At 25.0% G+C, this 24,814-nt stretch overlaps 1 protein-coding gene across 3 annotated transcripts in view; it reads left to right on the forward strand.

The window, feature by feature from the left end:
• orb (polyadenylation element binding protein orb) overlaps positions 1-24,597 on the forward strand; it is a 280,777-nt gene extending 256,180 nt beyond the window's left edge. For all 3 annotated transcript variants that reach the window (XM_073959423.1, XM_073959425.1, XM_073959422.1), the window contains one exon: positions 23,046-24,597. In XM_073959423.1, the coding sequence (XP_073815524.1) occupies positions 23,046-23,436 (391 nt within the window). In that variant the 3' untranslated portion in view covers positions 23,437-24,597. The remainder of the gene's footprint in view (positions 1-23,045) is intronic.
• Positions 24,598-24,814: the final 217 nt, after the last annotated feature.

Below are 24,814 nucleotides of genomic sequence, written 5' to 3' on the forward strand. Positions count from 1 at the left end.
TTTTAAAGTATAAATTTTCTCTAAGTAGCCGGCCTTCGGCCGGGGATTTAAGACTTTCTCCTATGGACAGGTTCAAATCTAGGGAATGGGAACAACATTTTCTTCTAAATTTTAAATTTTTCTCTCATTCTAAGGTCAATATCTCTGGACCCAGTGAAGGTATTATAACAAATGGCACCATTTTGGAAAGGTTGAAGTATGAGCTATAAAATTACGTGAATTAATTGAGCACCCATAATGGGCCCTTTTTCGACTTTTTGAGGGGTTTATGGAAAAACCCGGGTCCAAAAAGAGGTATTTTGGTTATAACTTCTGAACCCCTGGAGATAACCCCATCATATGACCACTTGTTGGATAGGTATTTTCATAAGCTTTCCAACGATACCCATTTTGTAAGAATCGGTTCAGTAGAACCGGGTCTATCGGGTACCGGGTACCCGGACTTTCGGGTCGAATAACCGGGTAACCGGGTCCGTCCCCCAAGAAAATTTTACATTCCCGTAATCAGCGTAAAAATATCTACCTATGGAAAAAATTTCGAAAAAATCGGAGAGTTTTTACTAAACTAGATTTAAGCCCATTTTAAAAATATTTTTCAAATTCCCGACAAGCATGGATATTTTAAAAATATTTTTCAAATTCCCGGCAAGCTTGGATGTTTTAAAATAATTTTTCAAATTCTCGACAAGCGTGGATATTTTAAAAATATTTTTCAAACTCTCCACAAGCGTGGATTTTTTAAAAATATTTTTCAAACTCTCCACAAGCGTGGATCTTTTAAGAATATTTTTCAAATTCTCGACAAGCGTGGATATTTTAAACATATTTTTCAAACTCTCCACAAACGTGGATTTTTTAAAAATATTTTTCAAACTCTCCATTAGCGTGGATTTTTGAATAATATTTTTCAAACTCTACACAAGCGCGGATTTTTAAAAAAAAAAAATTTAAACTCTCCACAAGCGTGCATTTTTTAAAAATATTTTTCAAATTCTCGGCAAGCGTGGATATTTTAAAAGTATTTTTCAAATTCTCGACAAGCGTGGGCATTTAAAAAATATTTTTCAAATTCTCGACAAAAGTGGATATTTTAAAAATATTTTTCAAATTCTCGACAAAAGTGGATATTTTAAAACTATTTATCAAATTCTCGACAAAAGTGGATATTTTAAAACTATTTATCAAATTCTCGACAAGCGTGGATATTTTAAAAATATTTTTCAAATTCTCGACAAAAGTGGATATTTTAAAAATATTTTTAAAATTCTCGACAATTGTGGAAATTTTAAAAATATTTTTCAAATTCTCGACAAGCGTGGATATTTTAAAAATATTTTTCAAATTCTCGACAAGCGTGGATATTTTAAAAAATATTTTTCAAATTCTCGACAAGCGTGGATATTTTAAAAATATTTTTCAAATTCTCGACAAGCGTGGATATTTTAAAACTATTTATCAAATTCTCGACAAGCGTGGATATTTTAAAAATATTTTTCAAATTCCCGACAAGCATGGATATTTTAAAAATATTTTTCAAATTCCCGGCAAGCTTGGATGTTTTAAAATAATTTTTCAAATTCTCGACAAGCGTGGATATTTTAAAAATATTTTTCAAACTCTCCACAAGCGTGGATTTTTTAAAAATATTTTTCAAACTCTCCACAAGCGTGGATCTTTTAAGAATATTTTTCAAATTCTCGACAAGCGTGGATATTTTAAACATATTTTTCAAACTCTCCACAAACGTGGATTTTTTAAAAATATTTTTCAAACTCTCCATTAGCGTGGATTTTTGAATAATATTTTTCAAACTCTACACAAGCTCGGATTTTAAAAAAAAAAATTTAAACTCTCCACAAGCGTGCATTTTTTAAAAATATTTTTCAAATTCTCGGCAAGCGTGGATATTTTAAAAGTATTTTTCAAATTCTCGACAAGCGTGGGCATTTAAAAAATATTTTTCAAATTCTCGACAAAAGTGGATATTTTAAAAATATTTTTCAAATTCTCGACAAAAGTGGATATTTTAAAACTATTTATCAAATTCTCGACAAAAGTGGATATTTTAAAACTATTTATCAAATTCTCGACAAGCGTGGATATTTTAAAAATATTTTTTAAATTCTCGACAAGCGTGGATATTTTAAAAATATTTTTCATATTCTCGACAAGCGTGGATATTTTAAAAATATTTTTCAATTTCTCGACAAGCGTGGACATTTTAAAAAATATTTTTCAAATTCTCGACAAGCGTGGATATTTTAAAAATATTTCTCAAATTGTCGACAAGCGTGGATATTTTAAAAATATTTTTCAAATTCTCGACAAGCGTGGATATTTTAAAAATATTTTTCAAATTCTCGACAAGCGTGGATATTTCAAAAAATATTTTTCAAATTCTCGACAAGCGTGTATATTTTAAAAATATTTTTTAAACTCTCGACAAGCGTGGATATTTTAAAAATATTTCTCAAATTGTCGACAAGCGTGGATATTTTAAAAATATTTTTCAAATTCTCGACAAAAGTGGATATTTTAAAACTATTTATCAAATTCTCGACAAATGTGGATATTTTAAAACTATTTATCAAATTCTCGACAAGCGTGGATATTTTAAAAATATTTTTCAAATTCTCGACAAGCGTGGATATTTTAAAAAATATTTTTAAAATTCTTGACAATTGTGGAAATTTTAAAAATATTTTTCAAATTCTCGACAAGCGTGGATATTTTAAAAATATTTTTCAAATTCTCGACAAGCGTGGATATTTTAAAAAATATTTTTCAAATTCTCGACAAGCGTGGAGAATTTGAAAAATATTTTTAAAATATCCACGCTTGTCGAGAATTTGAAAAATATTTTTCAAATTTCCACAATTGTCAAGAATTTTAAAAATATTTTTAAAATATCCACGCTTGTCGAGAATTTGATAAATAGTTTTAAAATATCCACTTTTGTCGAGAATTTGAAAAATATTTTTAAAATATCCACGCTTGTCGAGAATTTGAAAAATATTTTTAAAATATCCACGCTTGTCGAGAATTTGAAAAATATTTTTAAAATATCCACGCTTGTCGACAATTTGAGAAATATTTTTAAAATATCCACGCTTGTCGAGAATTTGAAAAATATTTTTTAAAATATCCACGCTTGTCGAGAATTTGAAAAATATTTTTAAAATATCCACGCTTGTCGAGAATTTGAAAAATATTTTTAAAATTTCCACAATTGTCAAGAATTTTAAAAATATTTTTAAAATATCCACGCTTGTCGAGAATTTGATAAATAGTTTTAAAATATCCACTTTTGTCGAGAATTTGAAAAATATTTTTAAAATATCCACGCTTGTCGAGAATTTGAAAAATATTTTTAAAATATCCACGCTTGTCGAGAATTTGAAAAACATTTTTAAAATATCCACGCTTGTCGACAATTTGAGAAATATTTTTAAAATATCCACGCTTGTCGAGAATTTGAAAAATATTTTTTAAAATATCCACGCTTGTCGAGAATTTGAAAAATATTTTTAAAATATCCACGCTTGTCGAGAATTTGAAAAATATTTTTAAAATTTCCACAATTGTCAAGAATTTTAAAAATATTTTTTAAAATATCCACGCTTGTCGAGAATTTGAAAAATATTTTTAAAATATCCACGCTTGTCGAGAATTTGATAAATAGTTTTAAAATATCCACATTTGTCGAGAATTTGATAAATAGTTATAAAATATCCACTTTTGTCTAGAATTTGAAAAATATTTTTAAAATATCCACGCTTGTCGACAATTTGAGAAATATTTTTAAAATATCCACGCTTGTCGAGAGTTTAAAAAATATTTTTAAAATATACACGCTTGTCGAGAATTTGAAAAATATTTTTTGAAATATCCACGCTTGTCGAGAATTTGAAAAATATTTTTAAAATATCCACGCTTGTCGAGAATTTGAAAAATATTTTTTAAAATATCCACGCTTGTCGAGAATTTGAAAAATATTTTTAAAATATCCACGCTTGTCGAGAATTTGAAAAATATTTTTAAAATTTCCACAATTGTCAAGAATTTTAAAAATATTTTTTAAAATATCCACGCTTGTCGAGAATTTGAAAAATATTTTTAAAATATCCACGCTTGTCGAGAATTTGATAAATAGTTTTAAAATATCCACTTTTGGCGAGAATTTGATAAATAGTTTTAAAATATCCACTTTTGTCGAGAATTTGAAAAATATTTTTAAAATATCCACGCTTGTCGAGAATTTGATAAATAGTTTTAAAATATCCACTTTTGTCGAGAATTTGATAAATAGTTTTAAAATATCCACTTTTGTCGAGAATTTGAAAAATATTTTTAAAATATCCACGCTTGTCGACAATTTGAGAAATATTTTTAAAATATCCACGCTTGTCGAGAGTTTAAAAAATATTTTTAAAATATCCACGCTTGTCGAGAATTTGAAAAATATTTTTAAAATATCCACGCTTGTCGAGAATTTGAAAAATATTTTTAAAATATCCACGCTTGTCGAGAATTTGAAAAATATTTTTAAAATATCCACGCTTGTCGACAATTTGAGAAATATTTTTAAAATATCCACGCTTGTCGAGAATTTGAAAAATATTTTTTAAAATATCCACGCTTGTCGAGAATTTGAAAAATATTTTTAAAATATCCACGCTTGTCGAGAATTTGAGAAATATTTTTAAAATATCCACGCTTGTCGACAATTTGAAAAATATTTTTTTAAAATATCCACGCTTGTCGAGAATTTGAAAAATATTTTTAAAATATCCACGCTTGTCGAGAATTTGAAAAATATTTTTAAAATTTCCACAATTGTCAAGAATTTTAAAAATATTTTTAAAATATCCACGCTTGTCGAGAATTTGATAAATAGTTTTAAAATATCCACTTTTGTCGAGAATTTGATAAATAGTTTTAAAATATCCACTTTTGTCGAGAATTTGAAAAATATTTTTAAAATATCCACGCTTGTCGAGAATTTGAAAAATATTTTTAAAATATCCACGCTTGTCGAGAATTTGAAAAATATTTTTAAAATATCCACGCTTGTCGACAATTTGAGAAATATTTTTAAAATATCCACGCTTGTCGAGAATTTGAAAAATATTTTTTAAAATATCCACGCTTGTCGAGAATTTGAAAAATATTTTTAAAATATCCACGCTTGTCGAGAATTTGAAAAATATTTTTAAAATTTCCACAATTGTCAAGAATTTTAAAAATATTTTTCAAATTCTCGACAAGCGTGGATATTTTAAAAAATATTTTTAAAATTCTTGACAATTGTGGAAATTTTAAAAATATTTTTCAAATTCTCGACAAGCGTGGATATTTTAAAAATATTTTTCAAATTCTCGACAAGCGTGGATATTTTAAAAAATATTTTTCAAATTCTCGACAAGCGTGGATATTTTAAAAATATTTCTCAAATTGTCGACAAGCGTGGATATTTTAAAAATATTTTTCAAATTCTCGACAAGCGTGGATATTTTAAAAATATTTTTCAAATTCTCGACAAGCGTGGATATTTTAAAAATATTTTTCAAATTCTCGACAAAAGTGGATATTTTAAAACTATTTATCAAATTCTCGACAAAAGTGGATATTTTAAAACTATTTATCAAATTCTCGACAAGCGTGGATATTTTAAAAATATTTTTAAAATTCTTGACAATTGTGGAAATTTTAAAAATATTTTTCAAATTCTCGACAAGCGTGGATATTTTAAAAATATTTTTCAAATTCTCGACAAGCGTGGATATTTTAAAAAAATATTTTTCAAATTGTCGACAAGCGTGGATATTTTAAAAATATTTCTCAAATTCTCGACAAGCGTGGATATTTTAAAAATATTTTTCAAATTCTCGACAAGCGTGGATATTTTAAAAAATATTTTTCAAATTCTCGACAAGCGTGGATATTTTAAAAATATTTCTCAAATTGTCGACAAGCGTGGATATTTTAAAAATATTTTTCAAATTCTCGACAAGCGTGGATATTTTAAAAATATTTTTCAAATTCTCGACAAGCGTGGATATTTTAAAAATATTTTTCAAATTCTCGACAAGCGTGGATATTTTAAAAATATTTTTTAAACTCTCGACAAGCGTGGATATTTTAAAAATATTTCTCAAATTGTCGACAAGCGTGGATATTTTAAAAATATTTTTCAAATTCTCGACAAAAGTGGATATTTTAAAACTATTTATCAAATTCTCGACAAAAGTGGATATTTTAAAACTATTTATCAAATTCTCGACAAGCGTGGATATTTTAAAAATATTTTTCAAATTCTCGACAAAAGTGGATATTTTAAAACTATTTATCAAATTCTCGCCAAAAGTGGATATTTTAAAACTATTTATCAAATTCTCGACAAGCGTGGATATTTTAAAAATATTTTTCAAATTCTCGACAAGCGTGGATATTTTAAAAAATATTTTTAAAATTCTTGACAATTGTGGAAATTTTAAAAATATTTTTCAAATTCTCGACAAGCGTGGATATTTTAAAAATATTTTTCAAATTCTCGACAAGCGTGGATATTTTAAAAAATATTTTTCAAATTCTCGACAAGCGTGGATATTTTAAAAATATTTTTCAAATTCTCGACAAGCGTGGATATTTCAAAAAATATTTTTCAAATTCTCGACAAGCGTGTATATTTTAAAAATATTTTTTAAACTCTCGACAAGCGTGGATATTTTAAAAATATTTCTCAAATTGTCGACAAGCGTGGATATTTTAAAAATATTTTTCAAATTCTAGACAAAAGTGGATATTTTATAACTATTTATCAAATTCTCGACAAATGTGGATATTTTAAAACTATTTATCAAATTCTCGACAAGCGTGGATATTTTAAAAATATTTTTCAAATTCTCGACAAGCGTGGATATTTTAAAAAATATTTTTAAAATTCTTGACAATTGTGGAAATTTTAAAAATATTTTTCAAATTCTCGACAAGCGTGGATATTTTAAAAATATTTTTCAAATTCTCGACAAGCGTGGATATTTTAAAAAATATTTTTCAAATTCTCGACAAGCGTGGATATTTTAAAAATATTTCTCAAATTGTCGACAAGCGTGGATATTTTAAAAATGTTTTTCAAATTCTCGACAAGCGTGGATATTTTAAAAATATTTTTCAAATTCTCGACAAGCGTGGATATTTTAAAAATATTTTTCAAATTCTCGACAAAAGTGGATATTTTAAAACTATTTATCAAATTCTCGACAAGCGTGGATATTTTAAAAATATTTTTAAAATTCTTGACAATTGTGGAAATTTTAAAAATATTTTTCAAATTCTCGACAAGCGTGGATATTTTAAAAATATTTTTCAAATTCTCGACAAGCGTGGATATTTTAAAAAATATTTTTCAAATTCTCGACAAGCGTGGATATTTTAAAAATATTTCTCAAATTGTCGACAAGCGTGGATATTTTAAAAATATTTTTCAAATTCTCGACAAGCGTGGATATTTTAAAAATATTTTTCAAATTCTCGACAAGCGTGGATATTTTAAAAATATTTTTCAAATTCTCGACAAAAGTGGATATTTTAAAACTATTTATCAAATTCTCGACAAGCGTGGATATTTTAAAAATATTTTTAAAATTCTTGACAATTGTGGAAATTTGAAAAATATTTTTCAAATTCTCGACAAGCGTGGATATTTTAAAAATATTTTTCAAATTCTCGACAAGCGTGGATATTTTAAAAAATATTTTTCAAATTCTCGACAAGCGTGGATATTTTAAAAATATTTCTCAAATTGTCGACAAGCGTGGATATTTTAAAAATATTTTTCAAATTCTCGACAAGCGTGGATATTTTAAAAATATTTTTCAAATTCTCGACAAGCGTGGATATTTTAAAAATATTTTTCAAATTCTCGACAAAAGTGGATATTTTAAAACTATTTATCAAATTCTCGACAAGCGTGGATATTTTAAAAATATTTTTAAAATTCTTGACAATTGTGGAAATTTTAAAAATATTTTTCAAATTCTCGACAAGCGTGGATATTTTAAAAATATTTTTCAAATTCTCGACAAGCGTGGATATTTTAAAAAATATTTTTCAAATTCTCGACAAGCGTGGATATTTTAAAAATATTTTTCAAATTCTCGACAAGCGTGGATATTTTAAAAATATTTTTCAAATTCTCGACAAAAGTGGATATTTTAAAACTATTTATCAAATTCTCGACAAGCGTGGATATTTTAAAAATATTTTTAAAATTCTTGACAATTGTGGAAATTTTAAAAATATTTTTCAAATTCTCGACAAGCGTGGATATTTTAAAAATATTTTTCAAATTCTCGACAAGCGTGGATATTTTAAAAAATATTTTTCAAATTCTCGACAAGCGTGGATATTTTAAAAATATTTCTCAAATTGTCGACAAGCGTGGATATTTTAAAAATATTTTTCAAATTCTCGACAAGCGTGGATATTTTAAAAATATTTTTCAAATTCTCGACAAGCGTGGATATTTCAAAAAACATTTTTCAAATTCTCGACAAGCGTGGATATTTTAAAAATATTTTTTAAACTCTCGACAAGCGTGGATATTTCAAAAAATATTTTTCAAATTCTTGACAAGCGTGGATATTTTAAAAATATTTTTCAAATTCTCGACAAGCGTGGATATTTTAAAAATATTTTTTAAACTCTCGACAAGCGTGGATATTTTAAAAATATTTCTCAAATTGTCGACAAGCGTGGATATTTTAAAAATATTTTTCAAATTCTCGACAAATATGGATATTTTAAAACTATTTATCAAATTCTCGACAAGCGTGGATATTTTAAAAATATTTTTCAAATTCTCGACAAGCGTGGATATTTTAAAAAATATTTTTCAAATTCTCGACAAGCGTGGATATTTTAAAAATATTTTTCAAATTCTCGACAAGCGTGGATATTTTAAAAATATTTTTCAAATTCTCGACAAGCGTGGATATTTTAAAAAATATTTTTCAAATTCTCGACAAGCGTGGATATTTTAAAAATATTTCTCAAATTGTCGACAAGCGTGGATATTTTAAAAATATTTTTCAAATTCTCGACAAGCGTGGATATTTTAAAAATATTTTTCAAATTCTCGACAAGCGTGGATATTTTAAAAATATTTTTCAAATTCTCGACAAGCGTGGATATTTTAAAAATATTTTTCAAATTCTCGACAAGCGTGGATATTTTAAAAATATTTTTCAAATTCTCGACAAAAGTGGATATTTTAAAACTATTTATCAAATTCTCGACAAGCGTGGATATTTTAAAAATATTTTTAAAATTCTTGACAATTGTGGAAATTTTAAAAATATTTTTCAAATTCTCGACAAGCGTGGATATTTTAAAAATATTTTTCAAATTCTCGACAAGCGTGGATATTTTAAAAAATATTTTTCAAATTCTCGACAAGCGTGGATATTTTAAAAATATTTCTCAAATTGTCGACAAGCGTGGATATTTTAAAAATATTTTTCAAATTCTCGACAAGCGTGGATATTTTAAAAATATTTTTCAAATTCTCGACAAGCGTGGATATTTCAAAAAACATTTTTCAAATTCTCGACAAGCGTGGATATTTTAAAAATATTTTTTAAACTCTCGACAAGCGTGGATATTTCAAAAAATATTTTTCAAATTCTTGACAAGCGTGGATATTTTAAAAATATTTTTCAAATTCTCGACAAGCGTGGATATTTTAAAAATATTTTTTAAATTCTCGACAAGCGTGGATATTTTAAAAATATTTTTCATATTCTCGACAAGCGTGGATATTTTAAAAATATTTTTCAATTTCTCGACAAGCGTGGACATTTTAAAAAATATTTTTCAAATTCTCGACAAGCGTGGATATTTTAAAAATATTTCTCAAATTGTCGACAAGCGTGGATATTTTAAAAATATTTTTCAAATTCTCGACAAGCGTGGATATTTTAAAAATATTTTTCAAATTCTCGACAAGCGTGGATATTTCAAAAAATATTTTTCAAATTCTCGACAAGCGTGTATATTTTAAAAATATTTTTTAAACTCTCGACAAGCGTGGATATTTGAAAAATATTTCTCAAATTGTCGACAAGCGTGGATATTTTAAAAATATTTTTCAAATTCTCGACAAAAGTGGATATTTTAAAACTATTTATCAAATTCTCGACAAATGTGGATATTTTAAAACTATTTATCAAATTCTCGACAAGCGTGGATATTTTAAAAATATTTTTCAAATTCTCGACAAGCGTGGATATTTTAAAAAATATTTTTAAAATTCTTGACAATTGTGGAAATTTTAAAAATATTTTTCAAATTCTCGACAAGCGTGGATATTTTAAAAATATTTTTCAAATTCTCGACAAGCGTGGATATTTTAAAAAATATTTTTCAAATTCTCGACAAGCGTGGATATTTTAAAAATATTTCTCAAATTGTCGACAAGCGTGGATATTTTAAAAATATTTTTCAAATTCTCGACAAGCGTGGATATTTTAAAAATATTTTTCAAATTCTCGACAAGCGTGGATATTTTAAAAATATTTTTCAAATTCTCGACAAAAGTGGATATTTTAAAACTATTTATCAAATTCTCGACAAAAGTGGATATTTTAAAACTATTTATCAAATTCTCGACAAGCGTGGATATTTTAAAAATATTTTTAAAATTCTTGACAATTGTGGAAATTTTAAAAATATTTTTCAAATTCTCGACAAGCGTGGATATTTTAAAAATATTTTTCAAATTCTCGACAAGCGTGGATATTTTAAAAAAATATTTTTCAAATTGTCGACAAGCGTGGATATTTTAAAAATATTTCTCAAATTCTCGACAAGCGTGGATATTTTAAAAAATATTTTTCAAATTCTCGACAAGCGTGGATATTTTAAAAATATTTCTCAAATTGTCGACAAGCGTGGATATTTTAAAAATATTTTTCAAATTCTCGACAAGCGTGGATATTTTAAAAATATTTTTCAAATTCTCGACAAGCGTGGATATTTTAAAAATATTTTTCAAATTCTCGACAAGCGTGGATATTTTAAAAATATTTTTTAAACTCTCGACAAGCGTGGATATTTTAAAAATATTTTTTAAACTCTCGACAAGCGTGGATATTTTAAAAATATTTCTCAAATTGTCGACAAGCGTGGATATTTTAAAAATATTTTTCAAATTCTCGACAAAAGTGGATATTTTAAAACTATTTATCAAATTCTCGACAAAAGTGGATATTTTAAAACTATTTATCAAATTCTCGACAAGCGTGGATATTTTAAAAATATTTTTCAAATTCTCGACAAAAGTGGATATTTTAAAACTATTTATCAAATTCTCGCCAAAAGTGGATATTTTAAAACTATTTATCAAATTCTCGACAAGCGTGGATATTTTAAAAATATTTTTCAAATTCTCGACAAGCGTGGATATTTTAAAAAATATTTTTAAAATTCTTGACAATTGTGGAAATTTTAAAAATATTTTTCAAATTCTCGACAAGCGTGGATATTTTAAAAATATTTTTCAAATTCTCGACAAGCGTGGATATTTTAAAAAATATTTTTCAAATTCTCGACAAGCGTGGATATTTTAAAAATATTTTTCAAATTCTCGACAAGCGTGGATATTTCAAAAAATATTTTTCAAATTCTCGACAAGCGTGTATATTTTAAAAATATTTTTTAAACTCTCGACAAGCGTGGATATTTTAAAAATATTTCTCAAATTGTCGACAAGCGTGGATATTTTAAAAATATTTTTCAAATTCTAGACAAAAGTGGATATTTTATAACTATTTATCAAATTCTCGACAAATGTGGATATTTTAAAACTATTTATCAAATTCTCGACAAGCGTGGATATTTTAAAAATATTTTTCAAATTCTCGACAAGCGTGGATATTTTATAAAATATTTTTAAAATTCTTGACAATTGTGGAAATTTTAAAAATATTTTTCAAATTCTCGACAAGCGTGGATATTTTAAAAATATTTTTCAAATTCTCGACAAGCGTGGATATTTTAAAAAATATTTTTCAAATTCTCGACAAGCGTGGATATTTTAAAAATATTTCTCAAATTGTCGACAAGCGTGGATATTTTAAAAATGTTTTTCAAATTCTCGACAAGCGTGGATATTTTAAAAATATTTTTCAAATTCTCGACAAGCGTGGATATTTTAAAAATATTTTTCAAATTCTCGACAAAAGTGGATATTTTAAAACTATTTATCAAATTCTCGACAAGCGTGGATATTTTAAAAATATTTTTAAAATTCTTGACAATTGTGGAAATTTTAAAAATATTTTTCAAATTCTCGACAAGCGTGGATATTTTAAAAATATTTTTCAAATTCTCGACAAGCGTGGATATTTTAAAAAATATTTTTCAAATTCTCGACAAGCGTGGATATTTTAAAAATATTTCTCAAATTGTCGACAAGCGTGGATATTTTAAAAATATTTTTCAAATTCTCGACAAGCGTGGATATTTTAAAAATATTTTTCAAATTCTCGACAAGCGTGGATATTTTAAAAATATTTTTCAAATTCTCGACAAAAGTGGATATTTTAAAACTATTTATCAAATTCTCGACAAGCGTGGATATTTTAAAAATATTTTTAAAATTCTTGACAATTGTGGAAATTTGAAAAATATTTTTCAAATTCTCGACAAGCGTGGATATTTTAAAAATATTTTTCAAATTCTCGACAAGCGTGGATATTTTAAAAAATATTTTTCAAATTCTCGACAAGCGTGGATATTTTAAAAATATTTCTCAAATTGTCGACAAGCGTGGATATTTTAAAAATATTTTTCAAATTCTCGACAAGCGTGGATATTTTAAAAATATTTTTCAAATTCTCGACAAGCGTGGATATTTTAAAAATATTTTTCAAATTCTCGACAAAAGTGGATATTTTAAAACTATTTATCAAATTCTCGACAAGCGTGGATATTTTAAAAATATTTTTAAAATTCTTGACAATTGTGGAAATTTTAAAAATATTTTTCAAATTCTCGACAAGCGTGGATATTTTAAAAATATTTTTCAAATTCTCGACAAGCGTGGATATTTTAAAAAATATTTTTCAAATTCTCGACAAGCGTGGATATTTTAAAAATATTTTTCAAATTCTCGACAAGCGTGGATATTTTAAAAATATTTTTCAAATTCTCGACAAAAGTGGATATTTTAAAACTATTTATCAAATTCTCGACAAGCGTGGATATTTTAAAAATATTTTTAAAATTCTTGACAATTGTGGAAATTTTAAAAATATTTTTCAAATTCTCGACAAGCGTGGATATTTTAAAAATATTTTTCAAATTCTCGACAAGCGTGGATATTTTAAAAAATATTTTTCAAATTCTCGACAAGCGTGGATATTTTAAAAATATTTCTCAAATTGTCGACAAGCGTGGATATTTTAAAAATATTTTTCAAATTCTCGACAAGCGTGGATATTTTAAAAATATTTTTCAAATTCTCGACAAGCGTGGATATTTCAAAAAACATTTTTCAAATTCTCGACAAGCGTGGATATTTTAAAAATATTTTTTAAACTCTCGACAAGCGTGGATATTTCAAAAAATATTTTTCAAATTCTTGACAAGCGTGGATATTTTAAAAATATTTTTCAAATTCTCGACAAGCGTGGATATTTTAAAAATATTTTTTAAACTCTCGACAAGCGTGGATATTTTAAAAATATTTCTCAAATTGTCGACAAGCGTGGATATTTTAAAAATATTTTTCAAATTCTCGACAAATATGGATATTTTAAAACTATTTATCAAATTCTCGACAAGCGTGGATATTTTAAAAATATTTTTCAAATTCTCGACAAGCGTGGATATTTTAAAAAATATTTTTCAAATTCTCGACAAGCGTGGATATTTTAAAAATATTTTTCAAATTCTCGACAAGCGTGGATATTTTAAAAATATTTTTCAAATTCTCGACAAGCGTGGATATTTTAAAAAATATTTTTCAAATTCTCGACAAGCGTGGATATTTTAAAAATATTTCTCAAATTGTCGACAAGCGTGGATATTTTAAAAATATTTTTCAAATTCTCGACAAGCGTGGATATTTTAAAAATATTTTTCAAATTCTCGACAAGCGTGGATATTTTAAAAATATTTTTCAAATTCTCGACAAGCGTGGATATTTTAAAAATATTTTTCAAATTCTCGACAAAAGTGGATATTTTAAAACTATTTATCAAATTCTCGACAAGCGTGGATATTTTAAAAATATTTTTAAAATTCTTGACAATTGTGGAAATTTTAAAAATATTTTTCAAATTCTCGACAAGCGTGGATATTTTAAAAATATTTTTCAAATTCTCGACAAGCGTGGATATTTTAAAAAATATTTTTCAAATTCTCGACAAGCGTGGATATTTTAAAAATATTTCTCAAATTGTCGACAAGCGTGGATATTTTAAAAATATTTTTCAAATTCTCGACAAGCGTGGATATTTTAAAAATATTTTTCAAATTCTCGACAAGCGTGGATATTTCAAAAAACATTTTTCAAATTCTCGACAAGCGTGGATATTTTAAAAATATTTTTTAAACTCTCGACAAGCGTGGATATTTCAAAAAATATTTTTCAAATTCTTGACAAGCGTGGATATTTTAAAAATATTTTTCAAATTCTCGACAAGCGTGGATATTTTAAAAATATTTTTTAAACTCTCGACAAGCGTGGATATTTTAAAAATATTTCTCAAATTGTCGACAAGCGTGGATATTTTAAAAATATTTTTCAAATTCTCGACAAATATGGATATTTTAAAACTATTTATCAAATTCTCGACAAGCGTGGATATTTTAAAAATATTTTTCAAATTCTCGACAAGCGTGGATATTTTAAAAAATATTTTTAAAATTCTTGACAATTGTGGAAATTTTAAAAATATTTTTCAAATTCTCGACAAGCGTGGATATTTTAAAAATATTTTTCAAATTCTCGACAAGCGTGGATATTTTAAAAAATATTTTTCAAATTCTCGACAAGCGTGGATATTTTAAAAATATTTTTCAAATTCTCGACAAGCGTGGATATTTCAAAAAATATTTTTCAAATTCTCGACAAGCGTGGATATTTTAAAAAATATTTTTCAAATTCTCGACAAGCGTGGATATTTTAAAAATATTTTTCAAATTCTCGACAAGCGTGGATATTTCAAAAAATATTTTTCAAATTCTCGACAAGCGTGTATATTTTAAAAATATTTTTTAAACTCTCGACAAGCGTGGATATTTTAAAAATATTTCTCAAATTGTCGACAAGCGTGGATATTTTAAAAATATTTTTCAAATTCTCGACAAAAGTGGATATTTTAAAAAATATTTTTCAAATTCTCGACAAGCGTGGATATTTTAAAAATATTTTTCAAATTCTCGACAAGCGTGGATATTTTAAAAATATTTTTCAAATTCTCGACAAGCGTGGATATTTTAAAAAATATTTTTCAAATTCTCGACAAGCGTGGATATTTTAAAAATATTTCTCAAATTGTCGACAAGCGTGGATATTTTAAAAAATATTTTTCAAATTCTCGACAAGCGTGGATATTTTAAAAATATTTTTCAAATTCTCGACAAGCGTGGATATTTTAAAAATATTTTTCAAATTCTCGACAAGCGTGGATATTTTAAAAAATATTTTTCAAATTCTCGACAAGCGTGGATATTTTAAAAATATTTCTCAAATTGTCGACAAGCGTGGATATTTTAAAAATATTTTTCAAATTCTCGACAAGCGTGGATATTTTAAAAATATTTTTCAAATTCTCGACAAGCGTGGATATTTTAAAAATATTTCTCAAATTGTCGACAAGCGTGGATATTTTAAAAATATTTTTCAAATTCTCGACAAGCGTGGATATTTTAAAAATATTTTTCAAATTCTCGACAAAAGTGGATATTTTAAAACTATTTATCAAATTCTCGACAAAAGTGGATATTTTAAAACTATTTATCAAATTCTCGACAAGCGTGGATATTTTAAAAATATTTTTCAAATTCTCGACAAAAGTGGATATTTTAAAACTATTTATCAAATTCTCGACAAAAGTGGATATTTTAAAACTATTTATCAAAATAATATTTTTCAAATTCTCGACAAGCGTGGATATTTTAAAAAATATTTTTAAAATTCTTGACAATTGTGGAAATTTTAAAAATATTTTTCAAATTCTCGACAAGCGTGGATATTTTAAAAATATTTTTCAAATTCTCGACAAGCGTGGATATTTTAAAAAATATTTTTCAAATTCTCGACAAGCGTGGATATTTTAAAAATATTTTTCAAATTCTCGACAAGCGTGTATATTTCAAAAAATATTTTTCAAATTCTCGACAAGCGTGTATATTTTAAAAATATTTTTTAAACTCTCGACAAGCGTGGATATTTTAAAAATATTTCTCAAATTGTCGACAAGCGTGGATATTTTAAAAATATTTTTCAAATTCTAGACAAAAGTGGATATTTTATAACTATTTATCAAGTTCTCGACAAATGTGGATATTTTAAAACTATTTATCAAATTCTCGACAAGCGTGGATATTTTAAAAATATTTTTCAAATTCTCGACAAGCGTGGATATTTTAAAAAATATTTTTCAAATTCTCGACAAGCGTGGATATTTTAAAAATATTTTTCAAATTCTCGACAAGCGTGGATATTTTAAAAATATTTTTCAAATTCTCGACAAGCGTGGATATTTTAAAAAATATTTTTCAAATTCTCGACAAGCGTGGATATTTTAAAAATATTTTTCAAATTGTCGACAAGCGTGGATATTTTAAAAATATTTTTCAAATTCTCGACAAGCGTGGATATTTTAAAAATATTTTTCAAATTCTCGACAAGCGTGGATATTTTAAAAATATTTCTCAAATTGTCGACAAGCGTGGATATTTTAAAAATATTTTTCAAATTCTCGACAAGCGTGGATATTTTAAAAATATTTTTCAAATTCTCGACAAAAGTGGATATTTTAAAACTATTTATCAAATTCTCGACAAAAGTGGATATTTTAAAACTATTTATCAAATTCTCGACAAGCGTGGATATTTTAAAAATATTTTTCAAATTCTCGACAAAAGTGGATATTTTAAAACTATTTATCAAATTCTCGACAAAAGTGGATATTTTAAAACTATTTATCAAATTCTCGACAAGCGTGGATATTTTAAAAATATTTTTCAAATTCTCGACAAGCGTGGATATTTTAAAAAATATTTTTAAAATTCTTGACAATTGTGGAAATTTTAAAAATATTTTTCAAATTCTCGACAAGCGTGGATATTTTAAAAATATTTCTCAAATTGTCGACAAGCGTGGATATTTTAAAAATATTTTTCAAATTCTAGACAAAAGTGGATATTTTATAACTATTTATCAAGTTCTCGACAAATGTGGATATTTTAAAACTATTTATCAAATTCTCGACAAGCGTGGATATTTTAAAAATATTTTTCAAATTCTCGACAAGCGTGGATATTTTAAAAAATATTTTTAAAATTCTTGACAATTGTGGAAATTTTAAAAATATTTTTCAAATTCTCGACAAGCGTGGATATTTTAAAAATATTTTTCAAATTCTCGACAAGCGTGGATATTTTAAAAAATATTTTTCAAATTCTCGACAAGCGTGGATATTTTAAAAATATTTCTCAAATTGTCGACAAGCGTGGATATTTTAAAAATATTTTTCAAATTCTCGACAAGCGTGGATATTTTAAAAATATTTTTCAAATTCTCGACAAGCGTGGATATTTTAAAAATATTTTTCAAATTCTCGACAAAAGTGGATATTTTAAAACTATTTATCAAATTCTCGACAAAAGTGGATATTTTAAAACTATTTATCAAATTCTCGACAAGCGTGGATATTTTAAAAATATTTTTAAAATTCTTGACAATTGTGGAAATTTTAAAAATATTTTTCAAATTCTCGACAAGCGTGGATATTTTAAAAATATTTTTCAAATTCTCGACAAGCGTGGATATTTTAAAAAATATTTTTCAAATTCTCGACAAGCGTGGATATTTTAAAAATATTTCTCAAATTGTCGACAAGCGTGGATATTTTAAAAATATTTTTCAAATTCTCGACAAGCGTGGATATTTTAAAAATATTTTTCAAATTCTCGACAAGCGTGGATATTTCAAAAAACATTTTTCAAATTCTCGACAAGCGTGGATATTTTAAAAATATTTTTTAAACTCTCGACAAGCGTGGATATTTCAAAAAATATTTTTCAAATTCTCGACAAGCGTGGATATTTTGAAAATATTTTTCAAATTCTCGACAAGCGTGGATATTTTAAAAATATTTTTTAAACTCTCGACAAGCGTGGATATTTTAAAAATATTTCTCAAATTGTCGACAAGCGTGGATATTTTAAAAATATTTTTCAAATTCTCGACAAAAGTGGATATTTTAAAACTATTTATCAAATTCTCGACAAAAGTGGATATTTTAAAACTATTTATCAAATTCTCGACAAGCGTGGATATTTTAAAAATATTTTTCAAATTCTCGACAAGCGTGGATATTTTAAAAAAATATTTTTAAAATTCTTGATAATTGTGGAAATTTTAAAAATATTTTTCAAATTCTCGACAAGCGTGGATATTTTAAAAATATTTTTCAAATTCTCGACAAGCGTGGATATTTAAAAAAATATTTTTCAAATTCTCGACAAGCGTGGATATTTTAAAAATATTTTTCAAATTCTCGACAAGCGTGGATATTTCAAAAAATATTTTTCAAATTCTCGACAAGCGTGTATATTTTAAAAATATTTTTTAAACTCTCGACAAGCGTGGATATTTTAAAAATATTTCTCAAATTGTCGACAAGCGTGGATATTTTAAAAATATTTTTCAAATTCTCGACAAAAGTGGATATTTTAAAACTATTTATCAAATTCTCGACAAATGTGGATATTTTAAAACTATTTATCAAATTCTCGACAAGCGTGGATATTTTAAAAATATTTTTCAAATTCTCGACAAGCGTGGATATTTTAAAAAATATTTTTCAAATTCTCGACAAGCGTGGATATTTTAAAAATATTTTTCAAATTCTCGACAAGCGTGGATATTTTAAAAATATTTTTCAAATTCTCGACAAGCGTGGATATTTTAAAAAATATTTTTCAAATTCTCGACAAGCGTGGATATTTTAAAAATATTTCTCAAATTGTCGACAAGCGTGGATATTTTAAAAATATTTCTCAAATTGTCGACAAGCGTGGATATTTTAAAAATATTTTTCAAATTCTCGACAAGCGTGGATATTTTAAAAATATTTTTCAAATTCTCGACAAAAGTGGATATTTTAAAACTATTTATCAAATTCTCGACAAGCGTGGATATTTTAAAAATATTTTTCAAATTCTCGACAAGCGTGGATATTTTAAAAATATTTTTCAAATTCTCGACAAAAGTGGATATTTTAAAACTATTTATCAAATTCTCGACAAGCGTGGATATTTTAAAAATATTTTTAAAATTCTTGACAATTGTGGAAATTTTAAAAATATTTTTCAAATTCTCGACAAGCGTGGATATTTTAAAAATATTTTTAAAATTCTCGACAAGCGTGGATATTTTAAAAAATATTTTTCAAATTCTCGACAAGCGTGGATATTTTAAAAATATTTTTCAAATTCTCGACAAGCGTGGATATTTTAAAAATATTTTTCAAATTCTCGACAAAAGTGGATATTTTAAAAATATTTTTAAAATTCTTGACAATTGTGGAAATTTTAAAAATATTTTTCAAATTCTCGACAAGCGTGGATATTTTAAAAATATTTTTCAAATTCTCGACAAGCGTGGATATTTTAAAAAATATTTTTCAAATTCTCGACAAGCGTGGATATTTTAAAAATATTTCTCAAATTGTCGACAAGCGTGGATATTTTAAAAATATTTTTCAAATTCTCGACAAGCGTGGATATTTTAAAAATATTTTTCAAATTCGCGACAAGCGTGGATATTTCAAAAAACATTTTTCAAATTCTCGACAAGCGTGGATATTTTAAAAATATTTTTTAAACTCTCGACAAGCGTGGATATTTCAAAAAATATTTTTCAAATTCTCGACAAGCGTGGATATTTTAAAAATATTTTTCAAATTCTCGACAAGCGTGGATATTTCAAAAAATATTTTTCAAATTCTCGATAAGCGTGGATATTTTAAAAATATTTTTCAAATTTTCGACAAGCGTGGATATTTTAAAAATATTTTTCAAATTCTCGACAAGCGTGGATATTTCAAAAAATATTTTTCAAATTCTCGACAACCGTGGATATTTTTATAATATTTTTCAAATTCTCGACATGCTTGGATATTTTAAAAATATTTTTCAAATTCTGGACAAGCGTGGATATTTTAAAAATATTTTTCAAATTCTCGATAAGCGTGGATATTTTTGAAAAATATTTTTCAAACTTTACACAAGCGTGGATTTTTTAAAAATATTTTTCAAACTCTCCACAAGCTTGGATATTTTAAAACTATTTTTCTAACTCACGACAAGAGTGGATATTTTAAAAAATATTTTAAAATTCTCTACAAACGTGGGTATTTTAAAAATATTATTCAAATTCTCGACAAGCGTGGATATTTTAAAAATATTTTTCAAATTCTCGACAATCGTGGATATTTTAAAAATATTTTTCAAATTCTCGACAAGCGTGGATATTTTAAAAGTAGTTTTCAAATTCTCGACAACCGTGGATATTTTAAAAATATTTTTCAAAGAGAATGGATTTTTTAAATAATTTTTTAAACTCACCAAAAGAGTGGAATTTAAACAAAAAATCAAAATATAGCCTGATTTTTTTTAATTATTTTATTTAAAGATATTAAAAAAAAAAAATAAAAAATAAAAAATATGTTTCAAAAAAATTAAAAAATATATTAAAAAAAGTTAAAAATGTTTAATTAATTAATAAATAAAAAATTATTTTTTAAAGCAACTCTCAAGTGTGGATTTTTTTAAAAAATAGTTTTCAAAATCTCCACAAGCCTGGAGTTTTTTAAATTTAAAAAATATTTTGAACTACATCCAAAAGTGTGGATTTTTTATTACTAAAAAATGTTTGTAACTCTCCACAAGCGTGGAGTTTTTTTAATACAAAAAATATTTTTCAAACTCTCCACAAGCGTGTATTTGTATAAAATATTTTTTAAACTTTCCACAAGCATACATTTAACAATATATTTAACAATATAATAACTCCCTACAACAGTGAATTTTTCAAACTCTCTCCGCAATGTTTTTCAAATTCGCGACAAGCGTGGATATTCTAAAAATATTTTTCAAATTCTCGACAAAATCTTCACAGGGCGGAATTTCTTAAAAATTACTTTTCAAACTCTCCACAACCTTCTATTTTTTTTAAAAAAAATGATTTGTTCAAATCTCCACAAGCTTAGATTTTTTAAAAATTACTTTTCAAACTCTCCACATGCGTGGATTGTGTTTTAAAAAATATTTTTCAAACTCTCCACAAGCAAGTTTTTTAAATTATTTTTCAAAGCCTGGATGTTTTTTAAAAATCACTATTCAATCTCTCCACAAGCGTGGATTGTTTTTAAAAATATTTTTAAATTTGGATTATTTTAAAAATTATTTTTCAAAGTGGATTTTTTAAATTTTTTCTCCAAAAGGGTGGATTTTTTTAATTATTTCTCAAAAAGTGCGGTTTTGATTTAAAAATATTTTTCAATTTTTTTGAAAAAATTAAAAAATATATTGAAAAAAAGTTAAAAATGTTTTTCAAAAAATTAAAAAACATATTTTAAAAAAATTAAAAATTTTAAAAAAATAAACAATATTATTAAAAAAAATAAAAAAATATTTTTCAAAAAAAAAAAACAAAATTAAAAAATATTTTTCCAAAAAATGTAAACTCTTAAAAGGCGAGAATTTATTTAAAAATATTTAATAACTCTCAACAGGCGTGGATTTTATTTGAAAATAAAAAGCATGAATTTTATTTTACTACAAAATTAACAAATTCTTAAAAAAATAAATAAAATAACTTTTTAAAAGAATTAAGAAATATTTTTCAAAAAACTATGTTTTAAATTTAAATATTTTCTTAAAAACATTTAGGGTCTGTTACACTAAGACGATTCGAATTCCAATTCGTTCGAACTACTACCAAACTTTTGTTTTTTTGAAAAATGCAATTCGAATTTAAATTCGAATCGTCTTAGAAAACTTATAGTCTGTTTCCTAAGACAATTTGAATTTAAATTCGTTTTCAAAAAAATTTATTAAAAATAAATTTCAAAAAATTAAAAAATATTTTCCATAAATATATTTTTAAAATAAATTTTAGCAAAATTAAAAATATATTTCCCAAGAAAATTAAAAATCTATTTTTCAAAAGATTAGTTTTAAAAATTAATTTAAAAAAATTAAAAAATTATAAAAATAATTTAAAAAAATATAAAATATTTTTCAAAAAATTATACAAATATTTTCCAAAAAAAATTCAAAATATTTTTAAAAAATTAAAAAAATGCTTTATTCATTTTTGTTTTCAAACAAACAAAAATTTTCCACAATGACAGTAGTTTGGTAGTAATTCGAACGAATTTAATACGGATCGTCTTAGAAAAACAGACCATAGAAAAGTTTTTAAAATAAATTTCAAAAAATTAAAAAATATTTTTAAAAAAAATTGAAAAATATTATCCATAAATAATATTTTTAAAAAAAGTTTTAGAAAAATTAAAAAAAGTATTTTCCAAGAATATTAAAAATATTTTTAAAATAAATTTCAAAAAATTAAAAAATATTTAAAATACTTTAAAAAAAAATAAAAAATATTTTTCAAAAATTATACAAATATTTTCCAAAAAATGCAAAATATTTTCAAAACAAAAAATATTTTTTAAAATCCTATCAACTCAACAAAATACAAAATATTTTAAACATATATTTCGTCCTCCTTTCAGATACTTTTGTCGTTCCTGTTGGGAATGGCAACATTCAACCGATCTCGTCAAATATCACAAGCCATTGAGCAGAAATTCAAAGTCGCAAACATTGGTTGGCATTGGACCGGCCACATCGACGGCATCAATTGCCTCTAATGCATCTACCCCGTCATTGTCATCGATAAATGCCCGCCCAGTATTGAATTGTCGTCAGACACCACAGCCAATTGTAGCTCCAACGCAGGCCCAAGAGTCTCTCAATGCAGTTCAGCAGCAGCAGCATAACCATCGTCGCCAGCAACAACAAACATCACCAGGTGGATTTCAATTGTCGCAACAACAACAATCAACTCATTCTCCACAGCAGCAGCAACAGCAAATTCCTGCTCTGAATGCTTTTCATTTTTAGAGAAATCACTCTCGTTTAATTTTAAAAGCTGCGAAACATCTCCAAACTTGAGATGATAATTATGAAGGAAAGTGTTGCTTATTTTAAAGTTGAAAATAATGGAGACGGTCGCTCATTTTATTATTATTGAGTAGCCTTATTTTTACTATTCTTTTTGTTGTATATACACACAAAGAGATTACCAAAGTCTTACAGAGAGAGACTTGTTTAGGTTTTCTACATTTTATCCTTACAAAGGAATCAAACATTTCACTCACCCAAAGAAAAAAACAACTCATTATCATTATTATATTTATAAAACATATCAGCATCATTTTGTTTAACCGAGAGATGGTGGAGAGATAAAGAGTTTTTTAATGGATCGCATTTGTTTTTCGTTCGAATTTTTAAATTTCAATATATGGAAATTTTAAGCTCTAGTCTTATAGAGTTGATAGAAGTTGAGCTTTAAGTTTAAGTGAATTGGGGTTAAAAGGCAAAGATTCAATGAGACTTTTGCCTTTTCTACCCTTACCTGTATTTTTCTTCTTCTTGTTTAAAATGTTTTGCTTGTCATAATTACTTGTATAATTAACAAAAATTCTTTGCTAGTTTTTGGAAATACCTGAGATTATTTCTAAATAATTTAGCTTAAAAATGTCTCATCATTTAGAATTGAAATTTCGTTTTGTTTAATTTATTTGGAAAATTGCATTTTTTTGTTTGAAATTTTATCTAAAAAAAATTGGCAAATTTTCCTCATTGTCCTTGAGTCTCACTCAAATGTCTCGAATGTGTTTATTTGTAAATTATTTACATGGAAATTATTAGTATTATTGTTGTTATTTATTTATTTTTTGTTTATACATTTACATATAGAGAATATTGTGTTTATTTTTTAATAATATTTTTTCTATTATTTTTTTCCTGCTGTTTATTATTTGTTCACATTATTCTTTTTTCTGGGTCATTTATTTATTTTTTTTTATAATTTTCTTCTTCTGTTTTGAGAGCTGAATATTTTTTTCTTTTATTTTTAAGTTTGCCATGTGTGTATGCAGAGTTGTATTTATTTTATATTGCTATATTATTATATCAATACATGTTTGAAAACTTTTTTGTTTAATTATTTTTTTCTTACATATATGCAAATATACCGAAATTATTTCGTATAATTTAAAATGTTGTTTATTTTATTTTTATTGTCTGGAGTCAGAAGATTTTTTTGATATTTTTTGTTTAAACTTTTGAGTTTAACATTTTGTTCTCCAAAGAAAATAATAAAATAATCAGAACTTAAAGATTCATCAGCTATATTGGAGGTGAAGGATGAACAAAGTCTTGCCATTTTATCATATCTACATCAGTAGTACGATTCTCTAACTCATTTTTTGAGTTA

Source organism: Musca autumnalis, unplaced genomic scaffold (genome assembly GCF_047663935.1).
Source record: "Musca autumnalis isolate F117 unplaced genomic scaffold, ASM4766393v1 scaffold_1, whole genome shotgun sequence".
NCBI classification, from domain to species: Eukaryota; Metazoa; Arthropoda; class Insecta; order Diptera; family Muscidae; genus Musca; species Musca autumnalis.